The 19827-nt window shown below is 44.2% G+C and overlaps 1 protein-coding gene across 1 annotated transcript in view; it reads right to left on the bottom strand.

Moving 5' to 3' along the window:
• GRAMD4 (GRAM domain containing 4) overlaps positions 1–19827 on the bottom strand; it is a gene marked incomplete at both ends in the record, with an annotated part of 72242 nt that extends 52415 nt beyond the window's left edge. Inside the window, one exon of the mRNA XM_080623290.1 lies at positions 19799–19827. Coding sequence (XP_080479416.1) covers positions 19799–19827 — 29 coding nt within the window. The remainder of the gene's footprint in view (positions 1–19798) is intronic.

Raw genomic sequence — 19827 nt, 5'->3', positions numbered from 1 at the left:
GTGGCCTTTCGGTTCTTAAAAGGGGCCTATAAGAAAGATGGGAAGAGACTTTTAAGCAGAGCCTGTTGTGAGAGGACAAGGGGCGGTGGTTTTAAACTAAAGGAGGGAGATTCAGGCTGGATGTGAGGAGAAAATTCTTTACAACAAGGGTGGTGAAATACTGGAACAGATTGTCCAGAGAGGTGGCAGATGTGCTATCCCTGGAGACATTCAAGGCCAGGCTGGACGTGCTTCTGGGCAACATGATCTAACTGAAGATGTCCCTGCTCATTGCAGGGTGGTTGGACTAGATGAGCTTTGGAGGTCCCTTCCAACCCAAACTATTTTATGGTTCCATGGTTCCAACTTTTTCAGAGAAAGGACTGTGCTTCGCAACACGACAATTCAGTTTTCCTTAGCTGTTAGCAAAACACAGCCTGTTACACAAAGTCAAACAGCATCACCTAAGCAAGTGCTCATCCAGAGCCTGGCGTGAGAGAAACAACAAAAAAACTACTAAAACATCATGGATGAATTGCGTCTCAGGCCAAAAAGGCCATACAAGACTATGACAGCAAAGATGGAAACATGGCGTTTTAGAAAGCTGAAGATGACACTGGAGTTTAAGCAAGTCTGTCATAACCTTACTTCTCACATTTACACCTTATTCCTTTGTCACTGTTCTTTCAAACTCAAAATGTCTTTCTGCAGAAGTCTGAGGTTAAGAGCTCTGGCATCCAAGAAAAGCCAGGCTGTATGAGGATGGATAAATGCAGACACGGTGTCAACATCAGGATGTTTTGGTCTTATCAGGAGGAAGGGGCATGCAAATTGAGGGAGTGGAAAGTATCAGGATTATGTTAGGTATTTATTACTTCTTCACCAAAAAACTCCTGTGTATTATCCTAAGACTCAACAGGAGAGCAGGAACACAAGACACACATAGGCCATCCACATACCAACTGATCCTAAAAACAAAGTTGGGTGTGCTTTTTTCCAGACACGTCTAACTAAAACTGGAAACTTCAGTGAGTACATCTAAGCCTACAACAGATTCACAGCCCAGCTCTATATACTGCTCTGTTCCCTCTTGCTACATGATTCCCTCATTTCTCATTTTAATGGACAGAATCTCTTCTGAAGTCACTGTCTGAACATCTTGTACTTATTAATATTGAAGAAACTAACCAAGGAAAAGATCAACTGACTGCACTTGAGAGCTCCTAGTCTGCTCAGCTTTCTTCCCCTCTGCACGCACTTCTCCCAGTTGCTCTCCAGAAGATTCGCATCTGTGAAGAAAGCCAAACCTTACCCATAGCGTCTCTTATTGAGCAACAGGGAGTGGTTTTCCAGAGATGAAGTTGGCATCTTTCAACAAACTTTACTCAACAAGATTCTTGAGCACACAGACACACACACAGATGGGACACAAACCTCACTCAACGCAACCCGTTCACGAGCAGTGCCTGTGCGAGACTTCTGTCACCCAGGACTGTGCAATGTGTTATCTGTATAGAATGATGTTATAATTTCTCATTGGAAACCACAAAACAGCAATACTTTGGGCCAGATATCCAGCTGGACTGGCCAAGGGCAGTTTACAAACACTCTCCAGGAGTTACAAGCATTGCAAAAGCACCCTCAATTTCCGGCACGCAGGGCTTGACCTTCAAAGCTCAACCCATCACAGGTTCATCCTGAAATTAGTCACCACCTTAGCATCACCGTTTGGTAAAGTATTCCTCCAACTACATCACCCTTGGCCCCAGGGTCATAACATGTTGTAATGCACATTCGCAGCAAACTGCTTTCTGGTTTTGAGTAATGCCTATTAAAAGCTCCCAACCCTTTCAGGGTCAGGAGTCCTTAAAACTTAGGCTAGACTAGATAGGGATAGGCGAGGGGGATAGAGTTCGTTGGGGTTTTTCATGTGCCAGATTATCAGTTAGGCTACTTACGGTGTGGAGAAATGTTTATTTTTCCCTTGAGTTTAAAAGAAGATGAACAAAGAAACTGCCACCAGAATCACCTCCTCAGCATTCTGGACTGCTGGCAGAAGCAACACTCGATTAACACAGGTCAGAAATGAGCAGGAAGTTGTGCTCCGGTGTTGCAGGCTCAATGAGATGTAGCTATTCATTAAGTGTCAACTCTGAAACAATTTAAATTGTCCACTGGCTGAGGGGAGGAGGGGAGGGAAGTAAAAAGTGGAAAGCTGTGTAACATGCACTAATGTACAACACAGGGACTGGAGACAGAAGTTCAACACACCACTCTCGGCTGCCAGCGGTGAGGTTGTCACAGCAACCATAACGCACTGTCATGAATATGCATTAGGTTAAAACCTATTTCTTTCCCCCAGAAGGGACTAACGTGTCATTCAGCTCACAACACGAAGCTGCCTGGGAGACAAGTCAGGGTTGTACAATAAATGCGACTGGTCTTCAAAACCTTTGGTTCAGCTGCTGTAGACAGGAGGGTTTGGAGACATAGAACGTGGTAGCACGGGGATGTAGGACTCTCTTCTGTACCTGCCTCAGCCAGAAGGTACTTGAGATGTATTTAGCAAACATTCTAAGGCAGAGGTTCCCCAAACGAGCTGCTCAGTCCTTGCAAGGTTTCAGATCTGTGCAAGGAATCAGGCTAAAGCCCTCGAACACCTGAGGACAGGCCCTTCAGCAAACTGGAGGATGTGGCACCTCCAGCGACCCTCCACAAAGGACAGAAAAGGGGGAGCTCCTGCTCCCATTGCCATGGACAGTGCCCAAGCCAGCTGAAACTGAGGAGCCTTGGCTTCATTATCATTGGAAAACTGTGAGTGGAGGGGTTCACAGAAAAACCCACCCCAAATCCCACACAGGTACCTATCCGTACAGGTCACACACCAGTGTGCCAAGGAAGAAACCGAGGGTATCAACCGTTAGAGCTGAGCAGCTGCACAAGTTGAATTTTGTACTTAATGCCCCACTTAACATCACTCTGGAAACATCACACCTCCAAAACCACACCCTTCCAAAGACACACTGACACCATGCACACCTCTATCTCTGTTTCATTCTGAAACCTAAAATGAGCATGTTTTGTTAAATTAATTCCTCTGCAAACTAGTAAAGTGGCAAATTTTAACTCCAAAAACAGGAAGATAAAGCTCATTTTTCCGCAAGATACCTGTGTGAGGAAGAAAAACAGTGAAACATTTACTATGCCATTGGAAGAGCAGCACCTGAAGCCCTGCACGAAAATGGCACTGCTTGCAGAGAGGAGCTCAAGCAGCACTCACAGACTGGGGGAGCCACCAGCTCAAGCCATGGGGTAGCAAGCAGTTGCCCAGCAATGGGGTTTTACAGCTACTCTGCTTGGCAGATATCCCATGAAAGGGGTAGCATGTCATGACAGTAATAAAATCATATCGCACTCCAGGTGAACCCCTCCCTTCTCTGCTGCGCACCCATCCTGCGCCCAGCCAAGCCTGAAAACCACTTACTCACAGGCTGACACCAAAGGGAGCAATCCCGCTAATTTCTGCCATGGCCTTTACATGTCACTTGACCATTCATGCAGTTTATCAGCTCGCTGCTGATGCAACTGATTGTTGTTTTTGTTTTCTGGCAAGGTCAGTCTAATCAGAGCATGCAGCTATGCAGCCCCACTCCTGCTTGCACAACCTATTAGAGCTGTCGTGCCTCCCACACAGAAAAAGTATGTGGTCATGAGCAGAGGGAGAAAGCATCCTTTTACAGCAGGCACCTGCACTTAAATCAGGTTAAGCAACTGCAGAGCCTCACCCTAAAGAGTGTTCACTGTTGGTGAAGCTGCCATGAGGCACATTTCAGAAATCAGTCCCACGCCAGAGCTTCAGTCCTTCCTCTGGAGGATGTGGGAAGAGCTTGTCACAGCTTGGCATTGGCAAAAGGCTTTTTTCTGCTTCCTCACTCTGAATTTTGTCTACTAGTCAGGGGAGCTGAGGGCGAAGACAAGAAAATGAGCATCACCAGCACAGCAAGAGCCTCCACGTACAAGGCAGCTCAGCCTGGCTAGGCTTCAACCAAGTAAGAAGCCAGTGCACAGGGGAAGCATTGGCATAAGCAAGCACCACAAGTGCCTATAAAAACAGAAACATGGAGGTGATGGGTGCGGGGAAAGGATGGGACACAACTAACACAGGGTAAGATCAGGCTATCACTACATATATCTCCTCTTCCACTGCCCAAATATAAGAAGCCTAGCTTGATATAGCACTCAGGATGAAGCTGGCCTCTTACAATCTGCTTTAAAACAGGCATTTCAGGTCAAAAGTACACATGCTAGCATGGAACATCTTATTCAGATTATTAAGTTTATTATGGGAGGTGATCACTATTTAGAAAGTGTGAGCCCTGCCAGCCTGAAGAAGAATTTTCATTCTATCCCTTCGAGTAAAAAAAGAGAAAGTTATTGAGACCAAAGTAGTTCTACCTGGGTTAGATGGTTTCCATAATGTCAAGTGCATGTTCATCATCTTCAGAAACAGAACAAAGGTATATAACACAGTCAAGTTTTGAAGAATGGTTATGTATTCCTTTTTATAGCTAACAGATACACATTTGAAGTAGGAAACAGCTCACAGTTAACAACTGTAGCCTCTGCTGACTTCTGTGAAGTGCATGTACCTCCACTGAGCACAGCAGAGAGCATGCAACCCATTGAAGAGAAGCCTGCCCCAGCCCTTACCAACTAACATCTGCAGTACATGCATAGTCAACTTGCATATTTGAGCAACATTTCACATGTGCCACAGTGCCAAGCTATGCATTATGCCTATGCATTATGGTTTTACTTATGGCAAGACCATACAGAAGGAATTACTAAAGCTATCAGGCAAATGAATGCAGGCCTACAGCTGCTGTGATACATCACAATGACAAAATGAACTTCCCTACCTTTCTGTTCACAAAGCAACCACAGGGCCATGTTTACACACTCTGTATCATTCAGTTCCCAGCACACCTCACTAAGAACAAGGATAAGGGCCATAGTACACCAAGACGGTATATTTTGAGGAGCTTCCCTCAATTTAGGGAGACCATTCTGCAGAAGCCAACATTACCACATCTTTGTAAGTGAATAACAAGTAACCATGAACCATCCAGACACAAGTTTCAGAGGAAGATTCCCAGGATGACTTGATTTTGTGCACGACACTTTGCAACTTGCTTCTGCAAGCTTCAACTATTCTACTGCTGATCTGAGAACTCATTAAGTCTCTGAAATATCTAAGTTGCAAAAAAAACCCCATCAAAACCAAGTTTCAGATATGTTGACTGTAGAAATCAATGACAGACACAGCCAAGGGAAGGAACTGAACATTTACCAAGCACCAAAAGCTCTCCAACCACCTTATAGTCATAAAAATAATTCTAATTCACTAAAGGTTTTTAACTTTTGCTCACATAGGTAAATAGGTTTAACATTGATGGTGCATGAAGAACTACAAAGATACAGCTAGCACATGCCCATTACAACCACCACAATGATTAAGAACCTTTAATTTCCTTCCTATATACTGCTCTTGGGCTTACAAAGAATGTGTAAAATCCCCAAATCCCACACATTTCCATACAAGAGCAGTGCTGCTGCCCATTCTGTTCCTTCTCACATCTTCCCAACAAAAAACCTGAAAATGCTCCTGAAGTTGGTGCTACAGGCACGGAAAATATAGGACAAGGGGAAAAAATAAAAACATTATGTGGATTATGCAAGTCTGTAGTGTTGTAATTCCTCATCATGTCACCTTTCAAATGAAGGGGCATGAAGTACTGCGTAAAAACTTGCATCAATAACACGTAAAAGGACACTATGTGAAAGACTGCTATGCTGCATGACACACGAAGAAGGGATTTATCCAAGTAAGTCTAACCAAGGAGCAACAGAGAAACAGCAAGTTTCATGCAGTAAGTGTGGCTTCAGGCATCAGCTTCATTTCTGACACTGTTTGTTTTACACAGTTGCTTGTAAAAGCCCTGTAAGCTATTCCTTGAAATAGTATCATGCAGTAAAAAACTCAAGGTCAAGCTCCCACCAGGCCAACAGAAACACGAACAGCAGCTCTGCTGGAAAGAAGCACTCTGGAAAAGAGCCTCCTCCATCCCACCCACACAGCCTGTCGAAAGAGGAGAGGGAGATTTTTCTCCACGTAGCAGAGTCTGGAAATAGCAGAGGAAGTTGTGTGACACACAAAAGCACCAAACTCGTGCACTAGGTATCGCAGATCCCTCCTGCATTTCTTCAGTGCAGCCCTTTACGTAAATCACCTGTGCTGCTGGCACATTTGCTCTAGAGAGAACTGCATCACTGAACTTGAAAGACAGTCCTGCTGGAATTACTTGTTAAATAACTTGGCTATTTAACTGACTTCTAACACAGTGACACGGCAGGCTTAAGGTTGAAAGGCACTGCTGTTAAAGGTAATCTCCATTACAGGGGCAAACCTCTATCCTCTCACATTTCAAACTGCTTCATTCCCTCAGTACGCAGGATATCTGCTCTTTCTCTTCAAGCTTACAAACAGTAATCCTGAACTAAAATATAAAAGAAAAAAAAATCCACAGCCAAAACCCAAGCTGGTATAGCTACACCAGGCAGCAGAGCATCCAACCCTATGAGAAACCAGAGGGGCCATAACAAATATAATCACAGTCCTGCAAGTTAGCTCTTTTGTTTAATAAACTACCTGAGTATTCTGCCACTACTGCAGATCTTCCATTTCATATGTTGATTTTAACATACTATGGACAGCAGGAAAAAGAGGAAATCTTTGCTATTAAACCCGAAGCTTCCAAGAAGCACATATAGAAGTCTGGGCTGCTTCTCCATGCTCTTTCCCAATAACCTCTGTACATGGGATCTAAACATATATATGGCTGCTAAAAAAGGCCATTTTGGTGATACCAGTAACTGCTCTCAGTAGAGGACCAGACATGAATACCACTCCCGGAAAAGGCTGCCATGGGTGCTTAGCAGTTGTGACAATTAAAGAGGCAACTGGTGGAGAAGTATGAAGGTGAGGTTGAGCACAGGGTGTCCCCTCACCTCACCTCACCAGCAGTTAGAGATGGGGGATGACAGCATGGGTCTATGCCGGGAAGTGGAATAACCTCAGAAATAACAATGGAGTCTGTGAGTCAGACACTCGTAGGGAAAGATATGGAAGGGAAAGAAAAGAGGGAAAAAAAAAAAAAAAAGATAAAAGGCATTACTCCAGTTAAATTTCCCATGCATTTTTTTCTTTTCTCACAAATCTCATTAGTTCATGAAACCGATTTCATTTTGCAAACAAAACCAAAATAACTCATCAGTCAAGACACTCAGCACTGCCGCAGATGAACTCCAGGCAGCAATCCTAACCCACTCATTTCCAGAGACACACGGAGCAGCTTGGCTCTCCACCTTCAGCAGCCTGGCATGCACGGCTCCAGGCGTGACTGACGGAGGAATGGGAGGAAAGATTGAGATACGCAGCCATATTCTATAAGCAATTTAAGGCTTAAAGCATGCACAGAGTTGAAGAAAACTAAACCAAAAAATCCATAATTTCAAGAAAACAAGGAAATGATGCATTACATAAGATGTAAGGAAGGTACAAAGCCTCTTCCTAACAAGTAAACCAGCCAGCTGAGGCTATTAGCATCAAGGAGCCCAGTTCTTATTAACTTGGCCATATTTGTAGGAAATTGATATTTTAATGGTGCTTAATATGCCCTATAACTGCAGATGATGAAAAAAAAATACTCAGGAGTTAACTACATTTTTTAAGCTGCTTGAAACAACTGGAACAAGATATCTTATAGCAAGTCTTTAAATAAACCAGGGCATATCAACATGCACAGCTCCCCTCCTCTTCCGAGGGGGAGCCTGCCGTTGACAGCATCACCAAAGTATAGTTAGGTGCTAAGTGGCATTTCTCCCAAGAGAAGCCAACTCCTCTTGATGGAGCCATATTAGTAAGGTTTCCACCATGTTTCAACAAGAGATGTTCTGGACACAAGGAAAAGGCAGAAAAATATCTCCTCTGGTTTGTGTTTTTGATCCCAAATATGAGGTAGCCTATGAATCCAATGGTGTTTACACATAATGTATCAGCTCTTTGGTTTATTAACCAAGCCTGTACAAGCACTCTGATCTACCATACTTTTTCCGTGCTCTATTTCAAAACGAAGTATTTTCTTGTCTCAAAATGTCACAAATACACCACGAAGCCTGTCAGGCTGCTAAGATGATACAAACTCAATGACAGTAAATAGCAACCTGGCACATTGCTGAGCCTTCAGACTTGAAATAGATTTAAATTAACACAAAGATAGCAGGACGGATTGCTTTGTAACAAAGTGAAGAAACCAAGGGAGAAGAAATAAGATTATTTCAGTCACCGTTTCAATCAGACAAAGCAACTTGAAAGCCAGCTACAGGATGGCATTTACATCTGCCTCTAAGACTGGGACAAGGGCCAGAATTGCACTACTTAAGCTGACACATTTATGCCACGATGACAGTTCAGTTACCAATGATAAAGGTCCAAAGGTCAAAGTACTTGAAGAAGAAGAACCATAACCACACAGTTTATCTTCCTGAGCAGTTATGGCTGGGGTGAGGAAGGAACGAGCAGAGAACATTACTCCTTGCATGCACCCACCTGCCCCACAAGCCACATTAAACCACATCAGCTCAGGCTATTTCAAAGCTTCCTAAGTTCACAAAGGAGGTATCTGTAGAGATCCCTCCCACCTTTCTGAGTCCATCCTCTACTAAGAAATGGTTTGGTTTTCCAAGTCAAAGTCAGAGAGAAACTGGTGGTGCCTTATGGCAAACATGAGAGGCAATGTCACCAGCTGAAGGCCAGAGACCATCCACAGACCGCCAAAAGACTTCCCAAAAACTCCCTGGAAAATCAGGGGAAGGAGTAGAAACAAAGGCAGAAAGCAGCATCTTTGACATTTCTGTCAGTCTCTTAACCAGGACTTCTGCCCACTCTAACTGATTCCCTATTCTTCATCAATATTCACATATTTGGGCCTTGGTATTTTAAAAGCTAAGCTATGGGGTTTACTTTTCAAGAAGGATCCTAAAACTTTAATTACCAATAAGGCTCAAAGTCTGGTTTGGGGATATCAAGCCTTTTGCTTACACTGTGCAACTGTTTTAACACATACAGTCTCTCCAAGTCATGGAAACCCAGGATTCTGAGACTTTTTGCATTCATGACAGAAGCATGCTAAAGACTGCAGGACATGACTGAACCACCAGCTAGCACTGAACTCCCATTTAACTCTGATTTGCTTATATAATTGCCATTGTTAGATGCTAACATGTTCAAAAAATTAATACAAAAAACCATTATATCGTATTATTCTTGAACATTTTAGGGATTCCAAGAGGCTCCATCTGTACCCAAAAGCAAACTACAGAGCATCAAATTTGCCGAACGGAAAAAAAATATGAAAAAAGAAAATGAAAAGAGAAAGAAAAAGAAAGATGACATCTTTGGATTTCTTTGTTATAGGCATCTGGGGCCTTCATCCAGCTGCAGGATCTAGCCAGGCTGACTAAACTTGATCAGGGACTTGGACGGCTGTAAATGGGAGTCTGTTCAAAGCAAGACCTAAGTCATGGAAGACAAGATGACAAGAAACAGGGACAGGCTGTCTTTAGGGTGAAAAGAAAAGCTGCAAACGCACAATGAAGGGGTAGTTCATACCCTACTGATACTCCTGCCAAACCCTTCTATTTATAGGACAGTACAAAATCCTCAGAATCTAAACTGCAGTTTTAATCAAGGACTGTTCTGGGGGTTTATTGCTGCGCTGAGCTTTGATGGCACACAGCACACCAGAGCTGTCAGCCCTCCAACAGCTGTACCGCTACAAGCAGAATAAATGCACACCCTGCTACAACCTCTCCATCAGAGGAGGCACCCACACAACCCACAGCACATGAAAGCCAGTTTTTCTGAACCAGAAGACTGTTTTCCAGTAAGAGGAAAGATTTATGGCTGCCCGGGAGTCATAACAGATGGCAGAATCAGGAAGCTGGGTCCAATTTGTGTATAACCAGCCCTAAGACCTTTCATACATATACAGAAAAAAGCCTTTGGATTATGGTATCTAAGTTAATGCTTCACAAGAGGTCAGACCACCTTGTACTGGCATTCTTGCATGAGGATGCGTACAAGAGCACATGGAGGATGGAGGAAGCCATCTCCCTTCAGGAATGTCAGGACTACTGAACCTCACGTAACTCCATACTTTTAGATAAAGGTGTCTTCTTTAACAGACTGGAGCTTTCCTGGCTCCACCTTGCCTAGCAGAGCACTCTGTTCTCCCCCAGAGCCCAGTGACAATACCCACATCTGCATTTTGCTGAAAGGAGTTGAATCTACCAGTTAATCTTTACTTTAAAAGAAAAATTATTATCAGTTTCTAAGAAAGAAAACCAACATGCTTGTAGCTAAGCTAATTCAAGACTTGGTGTCGGGCACTTCCTCCATGGTGTGGAAACACCAGTGATGCATCTGCTTCCTAAACACGGTTTCTCTTCTCCTGTTTCCGGTAATGAGCAATCTGTGGTCAGTCAGTCATCTTCAAGGTCCAACCCATTCTTAGCATTTCCAGTCAGTATATACATCTTTACCCACTTTTCTCCTGATTTTTACAAGAATACAGGATTAACTTCGTAGCGATTAAACGGCTGAATTAAGAAAAGCTCTAGAAAATACCAGTCTATTTAATGACCAGCACTTGGCTCAGTTGAAGCTTTTGAAAAGGGAGGAGAAAGTAAAAAAGGCAAACCACCACCTTTAAAACAAACAGACTCTTTGCTTTTTGTGTCAGTCCTGTAGTGTTTCCAAAACGTATCTAACACAATTGTTCAACAGTTGAATACACACATGAAGTCTTCCGTGCACTGAGTGAGGTGTGCTGTACCTTCCTATTAGCTTTCAGATATTATGATGAACTTTTAGCCAGCTGAGAAGAAAGCCTCCTTCAGGGTAAAATAAACAGATGTAGCTTGCTTTAGACAATAAGGAAATCAAACTGCATGGAAAGATTTTCCATGATTTAACAAAGGCAATAAATTGTCACCAACAGCAGACTAATGAGTCACAGACAAGAGCTTAATATTTAAAGCTTATCTCTAAAGAAAAGAAAATATTCATGCAATTTCAAAGTATTACCAACAAAACAGAAAATGAGCTTTGAATAGACCCCAGTCTCCAATCAGGACAGATGTATACATCCAAGTGAAATCAAAAGTGGACACTGCACACAGCCAGGCTTGCCTTCCACCAGGAAAACCGGACTGAAAATGCTGTTCATTGTCTCTTATTTAAAACGCACATGCTGTCCCTCCTCTGCTTTAACAGAGGACTGCCAGGGGCCAGAGAGCATCACCAGGCAAATTCAAACTGCTAAGCAAAGCGAGCTCCCCATTCCTCCTGTAAAATATTCCAAGAAATGGCATTTGTGCCTCACTTGTTTTCAATGTGTTGCTGCAGAGGGTTAAGTGATCCAGTGTTAGAGGAAACTGTCCTTGGCAGAGCCCTCAAAGTGGGGAAAGGTTACTACTGGAAGAAACAGGAAAGAAGCAGAAGTAGCTTGAGAAAAGTGTATTTGCTGTAAAAATGTTTTCGGGGGAAGCCAGAACTATCCCACTTCGTCTGGTTATTCCCACAGCTGAAAGTAAAAACAAGAGCTGTTGAATGCGCATACATCCACCAGTCCCACAAGCAACTCCACTGAGGAGGGCAGGCAAAATCCTTCAAAACAGGCCCAGGCCCTTTCATAAGCATCAAAAGCTTTATATTCAGAACGTTTCTCTGAAACAAAACTGGGCTTTTTCTGCAGTGTTTTGCAAACTCTTGGCGCCAGTTTTAATTACTGCAAGTTTCCAGGAAGCTCTTATATCTCAAGAAAATCCTGGGAGCACAGCACCCCGTAGCAGCTGGCAGATCTCTTAAAGGATCAACATGTCCTTGTAGCTCCATGACTTATGGGGAAGGACATTCCTCATTGCACAATCCCAGGTGATCCCACAGAGCTGCTGAGACCATGCAGCGTTTTGCACAAAACCAAGCCACACTGCATATACACACAAAAGGTGGTCTCAGACACTTAGTGACATCTTTTGGGTTGCTTTGTAGATTAGGCTTTAAGAAGAGCATTCAGCCCTTGGATAAAAGCACTGCAGAAGTATGAAGAATTATAAAGTTAATCAAAACAGAATAATGCCTAAAGGTGGCTTAATGATTTAAAAACTCAGACTACAAAAAGAACATACTTATACAGACTCCACTCATTGTTACTCTTTCTGATGACATGATCCCTGCAAGTTGATGTAAAACACTGCAGTCTATAGAGCTGCAGTTTACTATTATCGGATGATCACAGTCCAAAGTCACCCTAATTGTAGTCACACGAGGATACTTCGGAATTTTTGCTGCTCTCAGGTTCCATGCTTCACAGCTACCTTTGCCCCACACAAACAGACGGCAGCTGCTGGGAACTGAACCTCTCAGCTACATGCAGCAAGAGGAAGCAACCAGGACCTTCAAGCATGGCTCGAAGGTTGGCATTAGCCCCTGTCTCACAAAGGAAAAGGCGAGCAAGAGATAGAATGAAGAAAGCCCCCTCCCAAAAGTGAGTTCAGAGATTGGATCCTGGACTGCAGGTCACCTTGCAGCTTCATTTTGAATCAGGTAGCCAAAGTCGTATTTACTGAGGGTCACGCAAGTACAAGGAACACCACACTGAAGATACACAGCATTTCATCTTTGGGTGCTCAACATGCTATTTTATCACTTGTTGCAATAGTTGTGCATCTTACAAAATGCCCAGACCCAGGCTACTGCTCCCTTCACTCCCAGAGTGGGGTTATGGATATTTTCAGACTGGTCTCTTCTCTGCTGCTCAGATCTGTAAGGCTCAAACAGGGCAAGCCAGTCTCTTCAGCCAACCCAGAAAGCATAAAGTCACCCAGTTTCTGGCAGTGTGCTGTCCCTGGAACAAAGTCTACTACTGGTAGTAGTCCCACTAATACAAGTGTCTGACGAAGCAGTTTATGCCCAAAGCACAAAACTGTACAGCTCCCTAGACTCAAATTTGTAGTAAAGTACAGTATATTACAGGGTTTAGACACCCATATCAGTCCTAATATAACTAGGAGGGACCCTGAAGCTGTAGAGCTACACACATCGCCAACTCTAGCAAAAGCAAGATGAAAAAACATACCCTTGTGCTCAGAAAGCAGCATCATGGACTACGCATGGCCTTCAAACTACGTTTTAGGAGATCCTTCTCTAGAGGCTTCACGTTTCCCCATCCCTATGGCTGTGACACTGCTTAAATACTGCTGACGGTTATAAATCCACATGTGTCTCTGTAGCCCTGCTACATCTCCCCAGGAATTACAACATGCTGTTAACCTTGAAAAGCACAGCAAGCTATTTTAAAATGCAGTTACTGTGCACACCTGGGAATGCAGAGAGGAGATCCAGAGGGCGGGGAAGAAAAACACACAAACCATTTCCTGAACATAAAAGGAACCTGGAGCCTCAGGTAGTAAAACCCACAGCAAGAGGTTCGATGACTTGTTTCTGAAGTTAGCTCTAGAGCTAAAACTATGTAAAAAGTTCTCTTTTGCATGCACATTTCTAATTTGAAGAAGACACTTTCCAAAATTTAAGCTAATGGTAAACTTCAGGTTATGAAATAAACCCTATTTGAACATCTAAAGATGCTTCTGTATCCTTCATTGAAAAACCTGGTACCAATTTTCAGCCTCTGAGAATTGCCTGGTTTCCAAACCAGTGAGTTTGAAATGTTCTGCATATAAGTAACCTGATACCCGAAATGAATATTGAAGGAACAAGTGGCTTTTACAACATGGTAAAAAATACCAAGCATTAGTAATACCAGATACTAATACAAACTGCTGACAGTCCTATCGAGACCTCTGATAAGACAGTTTTAGCGGTTGGAAACTGATTTCACTCAGTCACTAATTGCATACATCAGGCCAGCATGGAGAGCATGGCTTTGTTTTCTTTAATTAAGATAAGTATAGACCTCTCATGTTGTGCAGTTACTTTCAGGGGAGTACTATGGAAATTTAAAAAGTGCCTATTAACCACTCTATTTGGACACAGAGAAGGCAAGCAACTGTTAACTGTTTTTTCCACATAATTTTGCCATACCTTTAAGAACCTTAAACAAAATATTAACCAACTATACACACCTAGATACAAAGGCAGGGACACTCTATGGTTAAGAAATGAGTGCGCCCTCCCACAGAGTTTGATGAGAATCCCAAAGATAAACTGATAATTTTGTGCTTTATGCCTTTTTCATAGAATCACAGAATGGTTTAGGTTGGAAGGGACTTTAAAAATCATCCAGTTCCAATCCTACTGCCACAGGCAGGGACACCTTACAATAGATCAGGTTGCTCCAAGAGACATCTAACCTGGCCTTGAACACTGCCAGGGATGGGGCAGCCACAGCTTCCCCGGGCCAACCGGTGCCAGTGTCTCACCACCCTCACAGGGAAGAACTTCCTTCTAAGAGCTCATCTAAATCTATCCTCTTTCAATTGAAAGCCATCCCCCCTTGTCCTATTTTCTTTTTCTCCCCCCCTCCTGTTCATGAGCAGTGTTAACACCTATACCACTAACAGTTTTATTCTGCACCTGACATGTTGACCTAAAAATAAAAACCCTGTTTACATATTCTATATTTAATGTCAAGTTACTCATATAAGCATACAAATCAGCCATAGTAGAGTAAGGAATCATCCAAACTTCACTTGATTTAGTTTACAGACAGATGCTCAACCTCAGGCATGTCACAAGGGAAATGCAGTAATGTAGAGAGTGCCCACAGAGTAGGCAGGTCAGCCCCGATGGACTACAGTGCAGCATGGGATGGATGCTGGAGAACTAAACTAGCCCACAGCAAGGATGTGCCCTCACAAACGTAAACAAGCATTCACTCAAAACTGAAACAAACTCTGTTTCAGACAGAAGTCTGTATGAATACACCCCAAGAAACACACATACACATGTGACTCAGCATCTAATGATTACACTTAATAGGCATGTGTAAGCAGCAAACCTAGTCATACATCCCTTAATCACAGGTCAAAAGAGTTCTCAAAACCTGCACTGATCAAGAAAATGCTGAGCATTTGGGGTTTTTAACCAGGAACATCAGCTCCTGCAGAAGAGCAACAGCACTCCGAGAAGCTGCATCAGTGATTGAAGGCACCAAGCTGACCTCTCAGACCTGCATCCTAAAAAAATATGCTCAAAATTTACTTTAGAAGTTCCTTATTTTTACAGCATACTGGGAAATATGAGGCCTGTAGTACTGTATCTAACTCTGCGGGTGCCAGTACAAGACAGACATGGACATACTGGGGAAAGTCCAGTAAAGGGCCATGAAGATGATGAAGGCATTCCAGCATCTCTCCTGTGAGGTAAGGCTGAGACAGCTGAGGCTGTTCAGCCTGGAGAAGAGAAGGCTTCAGCAGGGGATCTTATTGATGTATACAGATACCTGAAGGAAGGGTGCACAGATGGCAGAACTAGGCTCTTTTCAGTGGTGCCCAGTGACAGGACCAGAGGCAACGGGCACAAGCTGAAACATAGGAGGTTACCTCTGAGTATCAGGAAACACCTTTTCACTGTGAGGGTGACCAAGCATTGGCACAGGTTGCCCAGAGAGATTGTGTAGTCTCCATCCTTGGAAGTATACAAAAGCTGCCTGGCCATGGGCCTGGGCAAACAGCTCCAGGTGTCCCTGCCTACGCAGGGGCTTGGACAGATGACCTCCAGAGGTCCCTTCCAACCTCAGCCATTCTGTGAAATAAAAAAGACTAGCTCTCTTCAGTCACCCATGAGACACCTTGAAGTCTTTCAGTAAGTCTGATGCACTCTTTTAACGTGTACTAGAACAGATGATATGTTCTTCACAGACCATCACAAAGAACTTTCTGCATTAACTTGGGATTTGCAAGAAGCAGCAACTAAGTGGAATTTCAGTTCCATTAAGATGCATATGCAGCTTTTAAACTACAAGAGACAATATTAAATATTCTCAATGCATGCTTAGAAAATTCTGCCAGAGTTTTTTTTTTCCCCTCATTAACACAGGCAAGTATTAAACACATATGGTGACCCAAGATGCAAATAGAAATGATTTTCCAAACACAACTGAACATGTTGGGAATCTTTACCTTCCACTATTCTCAGAAGCAAAAAAAACCAAATGCATCTTCAATCATTTAAGCACCCCTGAAGATCTGGTTTTATAAGTCATGGAATTAAATTTGTTGTTACCAGAGAGTGTACCAAGAGAAAGGATTAGGTGTTAAAGGCAGGAGGGGAAGACCTAACCACAAACACAGTATTTTTGGTTTGCACCCAGTAACTGCTCTTTCGGTTTAGTCAAGGCAAGAAGATTTACTGTGCAAAAGAAACTGTACTATTAAGGTGAAGAAAAAACATCCAGAATTTATTCTCTGTGAAGACTGCAGAGCCTGTTAATATTTATGAAGCCTGAAGTGGCTTCAAAGACTCCTTACTTCATTTTCTTATGTCATAACAACAAGCAGCACTAACTCATTAAATTTTCAGGTGAGTTCGCACTAAACTCTAACTGGTTTAATAAATTCTGAGCTCCTAGGAAAAGGCCTAACTTCCCTGTTTCGTGTGTGTGTGTGTGTGTGTGTCCCATATCAATGACAATGGCCAGAAGATTAAAAAATCTGCATTTGTCCAGAAACTTGAAAGATGAAAACACATAAACCTTGGAAGCATCCAACATTATGACCCAAAAACTGCATTCAATAGCTGTATTTCTCTGCACATATTATTTCATGGATTAAACTGCCACCTTGCAAGGTCAGGGGCAGTGGGCAGAGAGAGAATCTCTTTTGGAAGACCTTGATTAAGTACTTACTGTCAAAAGCTCTCCCTCTGATAAAACTCTGTGTCATAAAAATAACACATTAGAGGAAACCATCTCTCCTCCTAGCATAGATGCTGCCATGCAGATATCATTTAACTGAGAAAAATCTACCTAGGAAAGAAAAGGAAACATGTTACAAGATAAAGCTAGAATATCGTCCAGTTTATTTGGGCCTGACACAGTCATTTTTGGACAAGAGAGCCTCCAATTTGGGATGGCAGATTTCTGTGCACATAACCCTGGAGTATTCTGGCAACATCCAGGGCTTTAGGGACTTCAAAGTTTAAGAGAGTATCACTGCTAAGCCTGATAAATACTGGCGGTAGGGAGAGGGAAGAAGAGACCAGGACAAGCCACTGAATAGTTACATAGCTTTTACTCCAAAAATTCAGCAAGGTACATGTTGCACTTGACTCAATCATTCCTGAATAGCGTTTATTTTCCAGACCTATAAGAAACAAAACAACAGGAAGTGTGATCCATTACTTAAAAAGATATTCACCACAAAACTGTTAATGGGACCATATGGTACACAAAACACAGTCTTGAGATGGATTCTTGTCTCAAGAATCCCTATGGATTTGGTGGTGATCAAGTCAAAAAAGCATGACTTTTAAGCAGACAAAATGTCAAACTGGGTCTTTGTTAATTTTCCAACAGATCTGTCATTGCTTTGGGGGTTAAACAGTTAGTGCTCCTCCTTAGCTTTGAAGTCTCTGTATTAAAGAGTGAATAGCCAATGAGGCTGAAGTCACAACACAAGCATGTAGTAACACATGTATGCACACCATATGTATACCTGACTTTTAACAGCAGCACTAATCACTTCTCAGACACTGCAGAAGTTCCCTTACCAAAACAAAATATTAAACATGTGTTTGGAATTTTTATCCCTAGGTCTCAAAAACAATCAACTCTTTGGCATTCGATACTGCCCCAGATACTCGTATAATGAACTTCAGTTCCTACAAGCTCTGAGTACACCACACGCCAGAAGGAGGAGAAGGTCAGGGAACAGCTTCTGCACTGGCTACCTGCTGTAAACCACCGGGAATTAGCTTCCAGCCAGGAAGACAGCAGGTCTGCGAGTCAGCCCCTTGATTTTCCCTCTGCCAGTCTCCAAAACAGGGTCCCACCAAACAGCAGAATCAGGACAAGCTTTTCCCAGCTGCTGCCCTTAATTCCTCCCTCCCTTACAGGCACTGAGGTCAGGTCCCCAGGCCACAGCAATGCTGGCAAGGCAGCCAGGAGGGAGGTCTAAGCCTGGGTGATGCCTTCACCCACAGCAGAAGGGGTATGGTGCCAAGGAGTGGCACAAGTGCGTTCAAGCAGCAGCAGCCTCCCCCTTGCCACTCAACAGTCACTCCCCTACTGAGGAGGCACGGAACAGACCAGGTCTCACCAGTGCCACAGTTAAAAGAGGAAATAATACCAAACTCAATAGTCTGACGCTTTAGCTCAGGTTAGTTCTGCCTGCCGCCAGCCAAAACCACCTCCAAGAGCTTACCTGCAACGCTGGAAGCACGACATGGCTCATCTTCAGTTCAGTCTGGCATCTCAGCCCAAAGCCACCTTTATTATGACAGAGGGACGAGCCAAACATACTTGTGGCCACCGTATGAAAAACAGTGAAACGCAACTCAGGCTTTCAGGGATTTTTACATAATTTGGTATTATAGCACCAACAATTAAGTTTATATTTTATCAGTTTCACAGCTAGTAGCTTAAATGTCAGCTTCAGAAGAGCACAGACTAGGACTAAAAAAAGCCTTCCCTTTCTGAACAACTGATGGCATCTGGTAACTAGATGTGGCGTTTAAAAACAAAACAGAAAAAAGGTTCAAGACAGCTGATATCTCTAATTCTGAGGAATGAAACTACTTATCACGTGTTAGAAACTAAGGCAGGATGCTGTCAGGTAACACAGAGCACGCGATCCCTGCTTTATTAAATAAAGCAAACCTCACAAGGTTCCCAGGTCTAATTTCCAATTCGGATGCCATCCAGATTCCCCCCCCCCGTGACAGGGGCCAGATGAAGTAAAGCAGGGGTGCGACGCAGCTCGCGCTGTTCCCCCCACCACGGGAGATCCCTGCCAGCAGTTATAGGGAATACCACCGCGACTGCAGCCCGCGGAGAGCAGGCGAGGAGCAGGGCTGGCAGCGACAGCGTGCACAGCACAGGACGACACCGCCTCGGGAGAGCAGCTAGGGCGAGCTGTGCTCGCACATGAAGATGTGACCTTTACCAGGTTCACCGCCACCCTCCCTACGCTGTGTTTACTACAGCCTGGGATTCCCGGCTCCGCGTTTCACCGGGACGGTGGCGGCGGGGCACGGCAGTGCCCGGCACGGCTGCTCCGCGCTGGAGGGGCGCAAGGAGCGGAGCAGACCTGCTCTTCGGCCCCGGGAGGGCGGGCGGGGGCAGCCGGACACCCCAGCGCCCACAGGGACGGTCTCCGTTACCCGCAAACGGATGAGAAAGTCCCGGAAAGCTGATCCCCCGGCACAGCTCCCCGGGGTCTCCTCCCGCAGCCCCCTTCCCTCGCAGCCCCGGGAGACACGAACAAAAGGCGACTGCGAGAATAGAGGAAGCAGCCCCTTCGCGGGTCCCCGGCCCGGGGCGGCGGGCTCGGCCCGGCCAGAGGCACGCTGCCTTGCACCGGGCTGAGGAGACTCGTTCGCCCCAGCCCGGCGGGTCCCCACCGCCCCGGCCTGAGGAGCTCGGAGCCGGGATGGGGATGGAACGGCTCGTAAGGAAACAAAACCCCCCCGACCATGATTCATATTCCTGCCCCGAAGGCGGCCCGGCGAGACACTCACCCTGCTCGTAAATCGGAGCAAACTCTCAT

Source organism: Psittacula echo (genome assembly GCF_963264785.1).
Source record: "Psittacula echo genome assembly, chromosome: 1".
Taxonomy (NCBI): Eukaryota; Metazoa; Chordata; class Aves; order Psittaciformes; family Psittacidae; genus Psittacula; species Psittacula echo.
The sequence above is the reverse complement of the archived record's forward strand: the minus strand, read 5'-3'. Positions and strand labels throughout refer to the sequence as shown.